Source organism: Megalops cyprinoides, chromosome 7, assembly GCF_013368585.1.
Source record: "Megalops cyprinoides isolate fMegCyp1 chromosome 7, fMegCyp1.pri, whole genome shotgun sequence".
Lineage (NCBI taxonomy): Eukaryota > Metazoa > Chordata > Actinopteri > Elopiformes > Megalopidae > Megalops > Megalops cyprinoides.
Window position 1 is genome coordinate 7,474,313 of NC_050589.1, and position 16,071 is coordinate 7,490,383.

Genomic DNA, 16,071 nt, shown 5'->3' on the forward strand with positions numbered 1-16,071 from the left:
TGATATGACTGAAGATTAAACGGATCAGGCTTGTCTCATGTGCTCCACAACTCATTGATTTTATGGGGGATGGGGGGTTATTCAGAAGAAAAAAAAAACGATAATCACTTCATTTTAAGCCAATAAACTACTTAGGAATCCTGAATGTGTTGATTAACCCATCTTAAGTTTGAAGATAAGACAGGATAAGACACAAAATTGCTTGATGCAGGAGTCTGTCAGTTTTTTTCCCCTCTTCAACCCCTTTTCCCTTGTGACAAAGAGAAGACAAGCGCAGTAGCGCAGACGGCAGTCGTCAGAGCCGATTGCAAGCGCTCTCTCAGTCCGCAGCCTCTGAGACCTGCGCTCTGGCTATTACCATGGATAAATGAAAATACAGAGGAACGTCTGGAGACTCTCTAGTGACAAATTTATCTGATTAACGGTGGAGCAGGCAAACAGACTCGCCGGCTCACTCATCCGCCCCAGACGCCGGAGAGGAGGACGTGTTTGGTGAGGGGAGTGGGGTGAGAGGGGAGGGGGGGGGGGGTGAGCGGTCAACTGTGGTGGGTGATTCCGGAGCAGGGCGGGGGGAATCACTGAAGTTTTGTGTGCGTGCGTGCGTGCGTGTGTGTGTATGTGTGTGTGTGTGTGTGTGTGTTAGTGCACTGGTGTATATCCGTGTGTGTGTGTGTTAGTGCACTGGTGTATGTCTGTGTGTGTGTGTGTTAGTGCACTGGTGTATGTCTGTGTGTGTGTGAGTAGTCTCCGATGTGGTAGACCAGTGAACGGGGCATTTAAGTTTGTAGTCAGGGACGTCTTGCGTATCAAAAATGGATTTTTCTGTAACTTTCGTTTCGTATTTCAGTTATGAATTATAAACATTTTGTCAAAATCTGCATTGTATAGCATGTATGTCTTTTTTCAGCTCTAAATGTCATTTTTCATAATACACATTTGATTCATTTTGTTATTTGCCTAATTTAAGTACATATAGCAGACATTCACTCTTTTGAAAATATATATCAATGGCCTATAGCAATGATGTCCATTGGAGCACCATGGATTTTTTTCTCTTTGCTCCAACTGAGGTCTTAATTACTTAATTGCTTAGTCACTTAATGGGAGCCATTGATTAGATGGGATTTTGAAAGGCCTCTTAATTCAGGTGTCAGTCTGATGCTAGCTGCGAAGCATCTGGATCTCCTGGGCTAGGAGTGGACATCGGTGGTCTGTTGACTGGCAAGAACAAGCACCAAAAATGAAACTATAATCACATCTATGTGGTTTTTTTAGAGTTTCATTTTCAGGTCTCCAGTATGTCTAAGAAGTAATGCGCATGTTTCATGCAGAAACCCTGACCAGGGATGGAAAATGGCGAGGGTCCGGTGTGATGACACTGAGATAAGAGGAGCTTTGATAACCCCTCTCCCCCCTTCCGTCCCCCTTCCAGCCGCGACAGTGAACTCTCGACGATCATCTCTAACCTGCGGCACAGCAGACAGTACGGCATGCCCGAGGGCCAATCCTGCACTGAGATCAAGAGGAACGAACCCACCAGCGCCGGCTCTGGAGCAGGTAGGACCTACTGGGTGAAACAGCTTGGGGTTGTCCTGACCGAAAATGCGCCCATCTCTCTATCTCCCTCACTCATGAGTGGAGCTTTGCCCCCCTGCCTAATGTTGATTTGTTTCAGCCCCTACCACCCCCAAGAAGGCAAGTTCAGGCTTCTGGGATTCGTCAGCAGTTGCTGCTGAAATTTATCAACAAAATTTTTTATATGGCATAAGATATAATTTACAATACCTAAAATAATAAAAAATACAACATATGTAATGCTTTGGTTGCCCTTTATTTTATTTGAAATTATTTTCAATAAACAGGTTATCAGGGTGCTTCCAGTGTCTGCGAGGGCTAGAGTTGTGTTGGGTGTGTTAGCCGTTCTTGCAAGATGATAAATAAGAGGTTGGCTCCTGTTTGTAAAATCTAATGGCAGTATTGATCAGCTCTGGAGCCAGTGAATGCCGCTCTCTGTAATTGAGATATTGCTTTGAGAAGCTGTCTGGGTGGGATCTGTGTAGAGCCGCTCTCCTGTCTGACTGCATGGCGGAGTCAGATTCAAGTGCTGTGGTTTTTTTTTTTTTTACATAAAATGAATTCAGGATGAATTAATTTATGAAGTATTGCAAAAAAAGCTGTCATTCCTGTCCAGTATTTTTACATAGTTGAGCCCAGTTGCAAAGAAATATTAGAGGTTGGAGTTGGAGGAGCTACTGTGCATAGAAGTGACATATTCATGCATCTGATTCTTGTCTATCAGAGTGGCTGTATCACCGTAATCAAACAGTAATCCAATCCTTTGTGCCAATGTGTCAGGACTTTTCTCTTGGTTAGGATAATTGGAAACAGGGTAATTGAAATACATGGGTGTTGTAGACAAAACAGCCTCTCTTGAGCTAAGAGCCTGGGAGAGATTTAAAAACAGTAGGCTAATCGCTCCTAATCTTAATTGAGAAACTGGCAATTAATTTTAATCTTAAGTGAGGAAGACACGGAGGGATGAATGGGGTAACCTCTCCCGTTGGGGAGAGGATGAGAATCTGTCGGTTTGCACATTAAACACAGATTTAAGAAGCTTGTTTAAGCAGCTCTCCCCGTGTCTGTAAACATGTCCATCACCTGGTGGCTGCGATGCTGTCCTGTCTGCCCCTGTGACACTGGAGAGACAGAGTGCGGGAGAGAGGTCAAAGGTCACCAGAGGACAAAAGATAGGCCTGTGCCTTTTTGTGTGTCATTTGAAATCCACATGGATATTTCAACTTGCAACTTTTGATTTTAAAAATGCTGTTGAAAATATTCAAATGCAGTAATAGGAATGTTTAGACCAGAGGCTGGATAGTGGGTGTGGGTTCATCTTAGTTGCTATATAGTGTGAACATCAGTGCATAACTTAGCTACTGTGGAGCAGGAGCTGGTTTGTTTTTGATGGCTTGGAGGTTCCCCTTTGAAAGTCCTGAGTGATGCCACTGGAGTGGGCATCAGTGGATCTAAAAAAAAAAAGGTTTTGATATAAAGAAATAAAGAAATGAATGAAGGCGGTGCTGGAGTCGGGGGAGGGCAGACAGCGGCAGTCTCAGAGGAAGAGGAAGCGGGCTCCTCTGCCTGAGAGGCTGGGTAATTAAATCTGGCGGACAGACACGCGAGCTGACCCAGGCGTCCACGGCGGGGGACAGAGGCGCCCCGCAGACCCCCTCCTCCCCCACCGGTCACCGCTGGCTGGATGGGGGGTGGGGGGGGGTGCAGGGGTACGACAGGTCATCCGGCACCCAGGGGAGGACTCTGAGCCGGGCCTCTGTGGTCACGGCAGCAGCTCTCCCAGGCTTTTTCGGGGCACTGTCTTTTTTACAGTGCGCTGCTGCGCTTTGTGAGTTAGCCTGGAGGAGGGGGTGGGGGGCGGGGAGGGGGGGGGGGGTGGGTAGAGTGTCTGTGAGTGCGTGTGCCGGTATCATTTTCACCTTCACCTTTACCTGTGTTAATTTGTACCCTCCGTTCACCATTTATAGGCAGTTGCATTCAAATTTGCTGATATAGCTAAATCAATAAGCAAACAGCTGACCTTCACTGTAGTTTATATATGGGGCAACAGTGTAGCATAGTGGTAAGGAGCAGGTCTCGTAACTGAAAGGTTGCCGGTTCATTTCCCCGCTAGGGCTGATGTTGCTGTACCCTTGGGCAAGGTACTTAACCCAGAATTGCCTCAGTAAATATCCCGCTGTATAAATTGATAACATGTAAGAATTGTAACCCAAGTAAGTCTCTGTGGATAAGAGCATCTGCTAAATGACAGTAATGTAATGTAATATGAAACGGATAGGAAAGGAAATGATGATATTGACAAAGCTGAGAGAAAGCTTGGCATAATTGTGGTGTGATAATTGGGTTTTAACCGAAGTACATTTTTTTTGTATTGATGCTGGCTTTTTGACTGTGTGAATGAAAGCACACGTGTTATTCTCTGCATCTGAAAGCAAACAGGCGCACATTATCAGTGCTGCTGGTTGCCGTGTCCTGTCCTTGCCCTTGTGACTCTGTGTCACTCCATGCCTGTGGCTCTGCCGCCGTCCTCTCTGCGAGCAGGCTGTTTTTTTTCTCTCGTTTTATTTTTCAGAGTTTATTATTTTCCCTTCGCCCCCCCCCCCCGTTATCCCCCGCCCCATAGGAGGGGGTGCCACGGGAGAGAGCGGCGGGCGGCAGTACATCCTCTTAGAGACGGAAGCGCCCTGCTCCCCCGCCCCCCCCCCCCCCCCCCCCACCACCCCCCCGCAGCCAATCAATGGGGGCCTTTCAGCCCTGGCGGGGGCCCCGGCACTCGCAGGATCAATAAGTTATTAGCACCATTCTGTCAGCCGTAATGCGGAGATTGATCGTTGGGGCCGTGGACGCCCGCGCTCCGCTCTGCACGCCCCCCACCCCCCAATCCCCCACCCCACCCCCCCCCGGCCTGATAAAGATGACAGATTAAGGGAGTAAGAGAGGGGAATTAAGGAGTCTGGCTGTCGGGGCTGTCACGGGCTGGCTGGAGGAGGAGGGAAGAAGGAGGTGAAGGCGAGGAAGAAGACGAGGAAGAGCTTTTGCCTTCTCATTTTTAATAGTCATGCTCCTAACACTCCTCCCCATCCCCCATCCCCAACCCATCATGCACATTCTTTCGAGTGAGTGTGCCAGGCCAGGGTGGTAGCGGCCACTGAGCGGTAGAGAAAGTAAAACCTCTGTTTCTTAACTTCGTGTGTGTTAGAGAACTCCTCACTTGCACACCTGTGTTGTGGACGGGGTGTGCATTGTTATAAGACCCACTCTGACACCATCGATACATTACATTACATTATCGGCATTTAGCAGACACTCTAACCCAGAGCGACTTACATAGGTTACAGTTCTTTTTTTTCTACAATGTTATCCATTTATACAGCTGGATTTTTACTGAGGCAATTGTGGGTTAAGTAGCTTGCCAGAGGGTACAGCAGCAGCCTTTCGGTCACCCTTCCTACTCCTTAACCGCTCTGCTACACTGCCGCCCTGATACAGCGGCCGTGACACAGACACACCTGCCCGTGGTTTGTGAGCGGTAACGCTGGCAGCGGCCACATTCGGAGGGTCCCTGTCTAACGGTGCAGGGAGGGGAGGCCTGGTGCAAGGCCTCTCGTTTGGTGTTAAACGGGAGCATCTGCGCTTTAAGAGGCACTGTTTAATTGGCATTAGGCGCTTTCATCCCTCAAATCTCTGACCCGTGGGCATCCATTCAAGAAGCACTGTCTCCGCTGCCCTGGGACGTCTGCCCGGCAAGGCTAATTTGATTCGTTTTTCTTTGGTGTCATCACAGTGTCTCTCTCTCTCTCTCTCTCGTCTCTCGCTCTTTATAACTCTCTCTGTCTCTTTCTTTCGCATTCTCTTTTTTTTTCCTCAAATAGCGGCTTCATATAGAGTGTAAAACATCCCCTCGACAGACACCGCAGAAAACACCTTACAGTTGTAATTGTTTACATATTTTAGAAGTTTCGTGTCGTGCAGCTGTGTGGACCACTTGGTTTCAGAAGTGAAGTTGTAAATAGGAGGTGGGGTGTCGTTGTCTCGTACCCTTGTTATGAGCAAGGTGCTTAACATAAATAGTTTTAATAAATCACCTTACTTACATGGATGTAATCTGTGAGATATATGCTGTGTGTGTGTGTGTGTGTGTGTGTGTGCGTGTGTGTGTGTGCGTGTGTGTCCCGAATATGGGCGTCTGCTAGCCAAGTACATTATGATGTCACTGTACATTGTGATCTCACCGTACATTGTGATGTCAGTGGCATTTGTAAGGACTCAGCACAGCTTGATGAAAAATGTGGAGGATGATCTTTATGGAGAGTAAGAACTGAAGGGCGGCTGTGATGATGATGACTGTGTCCATCAAGCCAGGCTGAAGCACAGTATTGTGATGTCTGATGGCTGAAATTTAATAGCATTATCTCAGTAATTCAGCACTGGCCTTGAGTTAACTAGGTAAAATAATGATATGCCCCCCCAACGCACATACACACCACTATCACCACCGCCACCAACCCATCCCTGAACTTTTACATCCGCTAATGTTCGGTGGAACTGTATTCAGTCTCATGCTCCTGTACTGAAGGATTCCTCCATTTGTGCCATAAATCAGGTGAAGCCGACTGCAGAAACTCTGGGTCACTTTCAAGGGCTGTCTCTCATACCAGAGTGCAGCTTTAAACAGAAATAAACACACGTTCAGAAAGGCCTCACCCTCGGTCAACAGCCCAGCTCCCCCATTGCTTTTGAGGGGCTTAGGGGGGTGTCAGGAGCAGGGGGTGCAGCTGGGTGGCCTACAAGGCACTGATAAGGGGGTGTAATAAAAGCTCAGAGGGGTGAGAGGTGGGCCGCCCCACGGAGGACAGAGGGGGTGCTGAGAGCTCAGGCCCCCCCCCGGCCTAGCCGATGACAGAGTGATAGGCCTCGGCGTCTCAGAGCACACCGCCCCAGTGAGACATGAGGGGGGGCCGGAGATAAGGCGGGTGAGAGGGGAGATAAGGGCGGGAGCTCGGAGCTGCGTCGGTTTATGTATCTAACGATTGATTAAATGATTATTGATTCGGCGCTTGATTAATGGGGCTGCCGAGTCGCCGGCAGGAGCTTGGGTTTGCTCTCTGACGTTGACTGCGTTGTGGAGATAGGCCTGGGGGTGGAGGGGGGGGGGGGGGGGGGGGGGGTGGGGAAAGAGAGTACCGAAAATCTTTGTCTCTTTAAGCCGGGAGGTGCTCAGAGGAGAGAAACACTGAAAGGACTGAAAAAGCGGGTAAACGATCAGGCCGCTCTTCCTCGGGCGGAGGTGAGGGGCGGTGCGGCTCCATTAGGGAGCCCCCCTCTCTTCAGAGCCCCCCTCCGGAGAGCACATCAAACAGGGTCATTAGTGAACCTCGCTCTCCCAGGCTGCCCTCTTCAAAAGTGCTAAGAGACCCGCCACTCGCTGCTGCTGCTCGCAAACTTCCATCAGGCTCAAAGACAGGCTTGCTTTGTCTTCCCCCCCCCGAGTGGAACAACACAAACAAAAAAAAACAACAACCAGTTTGGAAGGGTGTGCGTGTGTGTGTGTGTTTGTGTGTGTGTATGTGTGTGTGTGTGGGCGTGTGTGTGTGTGTTTTTGTGTGTGTGTGTGCGTTTGTGTGTGTGTGTGTGTGTGTGTGCGTTTGTGTGTGTGTGTGTGTGTGCATTTGTGTGTGTGTGTGTGTGTGTGCACGTTTGTGTGTGTGTGTGTGTGTGCATTTGTGTGTGTGTGTGCATGTTTGTGTGTGTGTGTGTGCGTGTGTGTGTGTGTGTGTGTGCGTTTGTGTGTGTGTGTGCGCGCATTTGTGTGTGTGTGCGCGCGTGTGTGTGTGTGTGCGTGCGTGTGTGTGTGTGTGTGCATTTGTGTGTGTGTGTGCGCGTTTGTGTGTGTGTGTGTGTGTGTGCGTTTGTGTGTGTGTGTGTGTGTGTGTGTGTGTGTGTGTGTGTGCGTTTGTGTGTGTGTGTGTGTGCGTTTGTGTGTGTGTGTGTGTGTGCACGTTTGTGTGTGTGGACGTGTGTGTGTGCGTTTGTGTGTGTGTATGTGTGTGTGTGTGGGCGTGTGTGTGTGTGTGTTTTTGTGTGTGTGTGTGTGTGTGCGTTTGTGTGTGTGTGGGCGTGTGTGTGTTTGCGTTTGTGTGTGTGTGTGTGCATTTGTGTGTGTGTGTGCATTTGTGTGTGTGTGTGTGGGCGTGTGTGTGCGCGCGTGCTGCACTGCGTCCTGTTTTGTCTGTGTCGTGAGGCGCTTGGTGAGACATGTTTACCAGCTTTTTTCCATGGTTCACCGGCGTGTAGCCCGGCACACCTCTCCCACAGTGCAAAAGAGGCTGCACACGCGCACACACACGCGCACACACACGCGCACGCTGCTGAGAGCTCAAATCCATGTCCTGGGGACAGGCCGCAAAAACTGTGTCAGGCCGTGCCGTGCGGCGGCCCCTCTCCTCCTTCATCCTTGTGGTTTTGGGTATGAAAAAAGTGAGAAAAAGCATTCCTCCTGCCCCGCCCTCAGACACGGGAAGCGGGGGGGAGGAAGGACCTTGTCAGAATTGTCGAAAATAAAAGCCCTCAGAAGTGTGCTTTAATCGGTGAGGGAGGAGGAAGAGGTCGCTGTGGCTTTAACAGCAGTTTGAAGCGAGAGAGAGCACAGTGACAAACGGCTTCTTCCTTCCTGCTCTCACTCGCCACCATGCTTTCTGTAACCCCCCCCACGTCCGATGTCATTAGCAGGATATTGATTCGAAATCTGTTTGGGTGTTGGGGGGGGGGCGGATGCTGTAATTGTACACTGGATGCTCCTCACCCCAGCACTGCTCTCGGTGTTAATGCAGGGTTTGTGCGTTTCCGTATACTTCCACGGGAGGGGAGTTTAAGAGAGAGGACCTTCTGAGCTCGGAGAGAGAGAGAGGGAGAGAGAGAGCATGAGAGTGCGAGGGAGAGTGCAAGAGAGAGAGAGAGAGAGAGTGAGAGAGAGAGAGAGAGAGAGGGAGGGAGGGACTCGGTGAGGAGATTCACTGAGGCTATTCGCACTACAGCGAGAACTACGAGCTCAGCGAAGGCACCTATATGAGAGAGAGAAAAAAAAAATGAAAGGGCCGGGATCTCGGCATGGCGACTGACAGGCGACGCAGCTGACGCGGGTCGTGCTGCTTGGCTCTCTCGCTTTCCTCGCGCTGCTCTGAAAGAGGGTGGGCGGGGGGGGGTTGGTGGGTGGGGGAGCGCGTGTGCTTGTGTGTGTGAGGGGAGGGTAAACAGCAAGCGCTAGGCCGGCCGTGGGAGGGAGGGGGGAGGGAGGTCTGGCTGCGTGAGCTGAGAGAATCCCCCCCGGCGCACGTGTCTGAGTAACACCCAGACCTGCCATCCTCGTCCGCACAGGCCTTCTCATCTCCTCCTGACAGCGACTCCTCTCTCTCTCTCTCTCTCTCGCTCTCTCTCGCACACGCATTCGGCTCGGCTCCTCTCCTCACCGCTCTCCTTCCCTTCACAGGATCCAAGATGTACGCAGGTATACGATGGCGCAGAGAAAGAAAAAAAAACTCCCAATGCAAACGTGCGCGCATGTGGTGAGAGATTTGTGTTTTTCGTTCCCGGAGCTGAGGGACCAATCTTGACCGGGTCGCTTCTACTCTTTTCTCTTCGTTTGCAGACCTACTAGGCAAGAGGCGAGCGTACTCCCCCAACGGCAGCGGCGAGTGTCCGCCCGAGAACAAGAAGTCCCGAAGCGCTTCTCCCAAAGGTAAGAGTGCCTCTGGGGGGGGGGGGGGACATTCCCTCCGTGTGGGCGAGAGCGAGTGAGTGTCATAATGAGAGACGGTGGCACGCTGTATATTTAGAGTGGCGTGTGGAGAATAGTCAGGCGGATTTCAAAGGCAAAACAGGCGAGGAAGATGTGGAAGAGATTGGAGGAGTTGGCGTGACAGGGGAGCGGGGGGGTGTGGGGTGGGGGTGGGGGGTTGCTGGTGCCGTAATTGCAGCGCGGGGAGATTATTTTGAGGTGAGGAGGGCGCTGAGTGGCAGTACAGGGACAGCCACAGGGGAGCTACGCCCCCCCACCCCCCTCCCTGCCTCTCCCTCTCCACACACACACAGACACTCACACACACACATATACACACAGACTTGCACACACACACAGTCACATGCACATGAGACCACTTATATGCACATAAAGTTGCGCTCACACATACACGTGCACATGCGAACACACACGGGGTCACATGCACACGAGAACACATATACGCACATACATGTGCACACATAAACACATGCACACACGCTCGCGCATATGCAAACGCACACACACACACATACGCAAACGCACACACACGGGGGGGAGGGCAAGGACAGCGGCTCTGCAGGAGGAAGTCATTAAAACGGAAGTGAGCGCACGGCTTCTCTCGGAACGGCGGGGTGGAAACAGCACCCCGGGGAAGCCGGAGATGTACACGAGTGCGAAAAAGAAAAACACGCTGCCGCTCTGTGGTGTAGCAGCCAGAGCTCTCCTGCTCGCAGGGCCTTCAGAGATCACATGCAGAAGCTGGGCTGAGCTGCGTCTCTGAGGCCAGGTACACAGTGTACCAAACAGACCAGCAGCGCTCATACACTGCGGGCGTATCTGTGCTGGATCGCACCGGCCCTCTGATTGTAATATGTAAGCTTATAGCGGCTGTATGAAATTGATGATTCAGTGCAAAACACAGTCCAAGTGTGGAAAGCGCATTGAAAATTATGTGGGAAATATTTCGTTGGGGTAAGCGGGTGCTGAGAGTATAAGGCTTCTGAGGAGCTTCTGAGGAGGAGGCTGTGTTCTTATGCTTTCTGTGGTATGGTTGTGTTTAAGTCCCTCCTGCTGGTACAGTCATGTCCTCCTGTTTCATACTGTGAGCTCAATGATTTAAAAAGGCCAGAGAGAATAAGCTACAACAGAGCAGGTAGTGACTATGAGTGTGGAGTGCAACAGTGTGGAATTTGAGAAGGCACATGTTAGAAGGGCAGCAGCAAAGGTTTTTGGGCTCGACCTCTGCAGGTGAGGGCATGGGTTGTAGGCACAGTGATCTGTGCTCATCAGCATCAGAAATGAATGAGGATTCCCATAATGCATCCCTACACATGATGGGTGAAACAAATGAAAAAAGCACTGATGGTGTGTGTGTGTGTGTGTATTCCAGGATGGCTGATTTGTCTTCATTATATGGCACCGGGGTCTTAAGAAAACGTGTTAAACACCACTTCCGTGCACTTAAATGTGACAAACAGAATTCGCAGCTTTCATATTTGTCGCAAAGGGCACCTTGTGATGCTTGATTGCAAGTAAGGGCTTCTGTTAATACTGGCTGATTAGCGGTTGGGCTTGAGTTTGTTCTAGTCTTTTTTTTTACTGAAATGAACTTAAATTAAAGACAGAGAAATTTCATACAGTCCTGGCATCGTGCCACTGTGAAGGAGTGGGTGTTTGTCCATAGCAGCGGAAATTCAGCAGGACTCCATAAATACATGGAGTAGATTAGGACAGGTTTAACGTGATGCTGGTCTAACATCCTTGTTGGCCTGATCCTCATCTCCACCCAAACACAGCTCTGTGTGTGTGAGGGGGGACAGGCAGCTGACCCTGTCTGAGGGGCTGGCCATGGGACCAGCAACACGTCTCCCTCCCACACCTGGACAGAGATCCAGCCTCCATGTGCCAGGCCCTGTCTTTAATGACTGAAGCAGACAGAAAAGCTGCAATGAGCTGGAATTATCACAGGCTAAGTAGACAGAGAGAGAAACAAACAGATTTTCTGCGAGAAAATCCTACCTTAGTTTAGTTGGGCCCCCCGTAGAGTGTGGTTTAGACAGGCAGACACAGATGCACAGTCATGCATGCACGACGCACATACACACACACACACACACACACACACACACACACACCACACATCACACTCTCATACACACATACACACACACACACACACACACACACACACCACACATCACACTCACACACACACACACACACACACACACCACACATCACACTCACACACACACTCACACACACACACACACACACACACACACACACACACATCACACTCTCACACACACATACACACACACACACACACATACACACACACACACCACACACCACACATCACACTCACACACACACACACACACACACACACACACACCACACATCACACTCTCACACACACATACACACACACACACACACACACACACCACACACCACACATCACACTCACACACACACACACACACACACACACACACACACACACACCACACATCACACACCACACATCACACTCACACACACACACACACACACACACACACACACCACACATCACACTCACACACACACACCACACATCACACTCACACACACACTCACACACACACACACACACACACACACACACACACACACACACACACACCACACATCACACTCACACACACACTCACACACACCTGAAGGCTCCTGGGTGGATTAGACGGCTCTTGGCAGAGACGGCCCCCTCCCTGACCCCTCCCCCTCCCCCGCGCCTCTACCACCCGCCCGCCCGGGGCCAGGCTCGGCTTTCAATGAGGAGGGTAAAAATAACCCCCCTGAAAGGCAAGATCGGGTTACTGCCGCCACTCCGCACCTCTTCCAGACCACAGCGCAGCACCGCGGCTCCAGAGGAAGCGTACCCTCACGCTGGAGATGCTAATCAATGTGTACTCAATACAGGCACACTCAGGGAGGAGCTCCTTTACACCCCAACACACCTGCAGATGCACACACACACACACACACACACGCACACGCACGCATGCACATACACACACACACACACATACACACACACACACACACACACACACACACATACACACGCACACACACACACGCGCACACACACACACACACATACACACACACACACACACACACACACACGCACACGCACGCATGCACACGCACAGCTTTGGGATGGTTATCATGGTCATCTCTGTATTTATGTCTACGTTTCTTCACTGCATGACTGTATGTTTGAGCATTCATAATTCTTTTACTTTCTGGCTTGTGTTCAAAGGAGATGCAACCTCCAGCTTGTCCTTCACCTCTCCCTCTCTCTCTCTCTCTCTCTCTCTCTCTCCCTCTCTCTCTGTCTCTCTCCATCAGAGAGTTCACACACCCCCGCACCGGAGCCACTCGGTCACATGACCCCGGAGGAGCACTACAGGCGGATGATGTCAGCGCTGAATGAGCATGGGACCTACGAGGAGCAGCAGCAGCGGCTGTACCAGCTGGCCAACAGCATGGGCGTCCCTGGGCACGGTGAGTGCGTGCTCTGCGTGTGTCCCCGCCCCCGATCCTTCTGCCCCGCCCCTTCTACTTGCCCCACCCGCCCCCGGTCCCGCTTCCAACCCGCCCACAGTCACGCCCCAAGCCCCGCCCCCTCTGCTCTCGCACCTACAACATGGGAGTCCGCGGGCACGGTGAGTGCATGCTCCACCCTGCCCCGCCCCGCCCCTGCCCCCAGCCCCGCCCCCTCTGCTCTCGCACCTACAGCGGCTCTGTGCCGCATTTTCCAACCACACGCTGCTCTCGCAGGCAGTTCTGTATCATCGTGGGCATCGATCTGCCGAGGGACGTGGCATTTCCATGTGAATAGCAGATATGTGCTTCTCACAGCACACAGCGACTCCGGGTGTTTTAGACATTATCTGTTAACATTGCCTTATTGCTCACGATGGCTCAGTGAAGATGGTGAGAGAGAGGACCGTGTCTCACAGGAGGCCTGGGCCTGTGTGGAAAGGTGCCAGAGTTCAGCCGAAAAGCACCCTAGCACACCACAGGGAATCGCCTAGAGCGAGCGACCAACAGGAGGAAGGCACACAGCATGAATATGTGTGAATCATGCTCATTATTTGTGCTTTTTAAATATGGCCGTAGCCTCTGTCCTCTCTGCTTAACAACAACATGATGCTATCAGTGAATGAGGAACACTGATTATTAATGTTACCAAACACAGTCCAGGGAGAGCCTCTGGAAGTCTGACTCTGTGTGTGTGTGTGCGTGTGTGCATATGTGTGTGTGTGTTTGGGGGTGGGGGGCAGCCCTCCTCGCTGTGGTCCCCCTCAGAGCAGTTTGGCTGCCCTGAGCCGGCTCTCCTGTAACTAATCTGCCCTGGTAAGAGCCGCTTCAAAACGCAGACTGCTGACTTTTCTATTTGCGGAGCCCATCCTACCCGATGTCAAGGTGTCAATCTGCATGATTTCTGACTGGCTGTACGCGCGGTTGTAAATAACAGAACCGTCGGGAGCTGAGGTTTGTTAGGGATCGATCCTGGCTCTCTGATTGGCTGCAAGCCAGCCCTGTAAATCGCCAACACCATGGAAACAACAGGCAAGCCTTTCCCCCCTTCTTCATCTCTTTTTTCCCCATCTGCAATCATTAACTGGTAAATACATGTGTGTAGGAGGAAGGGGATTAAATTAATGAATTTATGTATGAATATGTATGCTTTTCCCTTCACCTGGTTTTTCAGTCTTATATGTGTGCGTATTGGAATTATTGCATTTAACTCACATGGCACCAGGGGATAACGTTTTCCTTTTTAAAGGGACTTAATATTACTAGTAGCAAAGTTTTATGACTAGTATACCCAAGTGCAGCGGTGTAGTGTTGAACGTTATCCATCTCACATCCACAAAGATGGGAGGAGATTAAACATTTGTTTTCATTCGATCAGTAATGATTTTTAATTGCGGAATGCAAATCGAAGGGGGGGGGGGGGGTGGGTGGTGGCAAAAGACGATAAATGTTGTAATTGTCCTCCTCTGCATCTGAGAAGAATTAACTGCTAATGTGCATTAAAGTTTTGGAAGTTTGAACGGCGTCGGTGCGGTATTTTCAGATTCCCAGGAGGTTGCATGTTTTCCAGCTTGGCTCCGCGGCCCAGCGCAAAGGCCTCCGGGCACAGGCCTCGCTGAGTGTGGCTCTCTCATTGGTGGAGGTCTCCCCCTCTCATAACACCCTCGCCCCCTCCAGCCATCCTAAATCCCATTTAACTGCTTCTGCCTGTTAATTTTTAACCGCGCTGAAACACATCATTTCGAGGAAGAGATTAACCCTGAAAAATTAAAGTCTCTCTGCGGATTAAATCTGTTCCTCGTACGGGAGACGGGCAGCAGTAAAATGGAATAATTAAATAAAATAAAATAAATTAATTTGATCTTTCACCGTTGCGGAGACGTCTGTGCGGCACTGAGAGGGCGATGCAGGCACACGCGCCTCTTTACCTGCAGCGTGTGGATCTGAAGCAAATATACCTGTGCAAACAGCGTCTGTTGCTGCCTTTTTCCCTCCTCAAGGAGGAATGTGCAGGGGAGAGCCTGCCCGCGCCTGTTGATCCTATAAACCGGAGATAAGGCTGTGCCAGCTTGGCTCTGCCAGGTGGGGTTGGCAGCCAAGGCTTTGGCGGCACCGCCGCTGATCTCAGATTGTGCACCTGGGTGTCCTCCTGGATCAGGCTTGTGTAAACAGTCCGCCTGTGGGCCCCTTTCTCGTCCTTTTCGCTTCTAGTTTCTAGCCCTCCCCTCCCCTCCCTTCCCGCCCTCGCTTCCTGAAGTCAGACCTCAGTTTGTTTGTTTGTTTGCTCAGACGGATACTTTCCCAGTCTATCACCAGGAGACGGCATGGGCGCGCAGTCGCTTACTCTTGGTGGGTGTTTCCGCGTTTGCTTTGGAACGGCAGGCAATTAACGGGCAAGGAAAATACACTCCCCCCTCCCTCCCTCTTTCCCTCTCTCGCTCTCTCGTTCTCTCTGAAAAATATTGAATTGAAGATCCTATTTTTGTTACTGTTGTCTCTGAGGCCCTTTCAGAGGCTGTTTTGGTGGGGGGGTGTCCTTCCCCACTCTCTGTGCTCCTTTGCACAGCACAGGGGGTGCATCAGGGTGGGATAAAGGGGTAGCAGCGATCAGAATGGCTCCTGAAGGCCCCTTGACATTGGCACGACGGTCCACATGGCTGTCCTGCCAACCCACACCCCTACCCCCACCTCCTAAACCCCCAGCCCCCCCCACACCCCAAACCCCCACCCTTACACCCTCTCCCACAGACCCCCAGACCTTCTCTCTTATTTTTTCTTTCTTTCTTTCTTTTTCCCCTTCTTCCCCCCTCCTCTCTTTCTCCCATGAGTCCCTGCAGTGAATCCTTTCATGTGTTTGTAGTTGAGGCCCTGAAATGAAAGCTTTGTGGAGGGGGGGGGGGGGGGGGGGGGGGGGGGGGGGGGCTGGAGGGGAGGGCTGGGGAGGGGTGGGGAGGGTTGGGGCGGAGGGTGGGGCGGAAGGGGGTGCAAGGTGCTGTGCGGCTCTCTCTGTGGGGCTGTTTTGGGAGATTTGAAGTGGCCAGGAGGCCTTACTCTCATGCTTCCATGTTGAAAGGAGAGGGCAGTTTGGGTCACGGTCTCCTGTGAGGGTGCCGTCAGCA

At 51.3% G+C, this 16,071-nt stretch overlaps 1 protein-coding gene across 3 annotated transcripts in view; it reads left to right on the plus strand.

The window, feature by feature from the left end:
- The window catches only part of LOC118781432 (sterile alpha motif domain-containing protein 11-like), a 61,164-nt gene that overhangs the window by 30,995 nt on the left and 14,098 nt on the right, over window positions 1-16,071 (plus strand). For all 3 annotated transcript variants that reach the window (XM_036534479.1, XM_036534480.1, XM_036534481.1), the window contains exons 4-6: window positions 1,433-1,557; window positions 9,221-9,310; window positions 12,758-12,913. In XM_036534479.1, coding sequence (XP_036390372.1) covers window positions 1,433-1,557; window positions 9,221-9,310; window positions 12,758-12,913 — 371 coding nt within the window. The remainder of the gene's footprint in view (window positions 1-1,432; window positions 1,558-9,220; window positions 9,311-12,757; window positions 12,914-16,071) is intronic.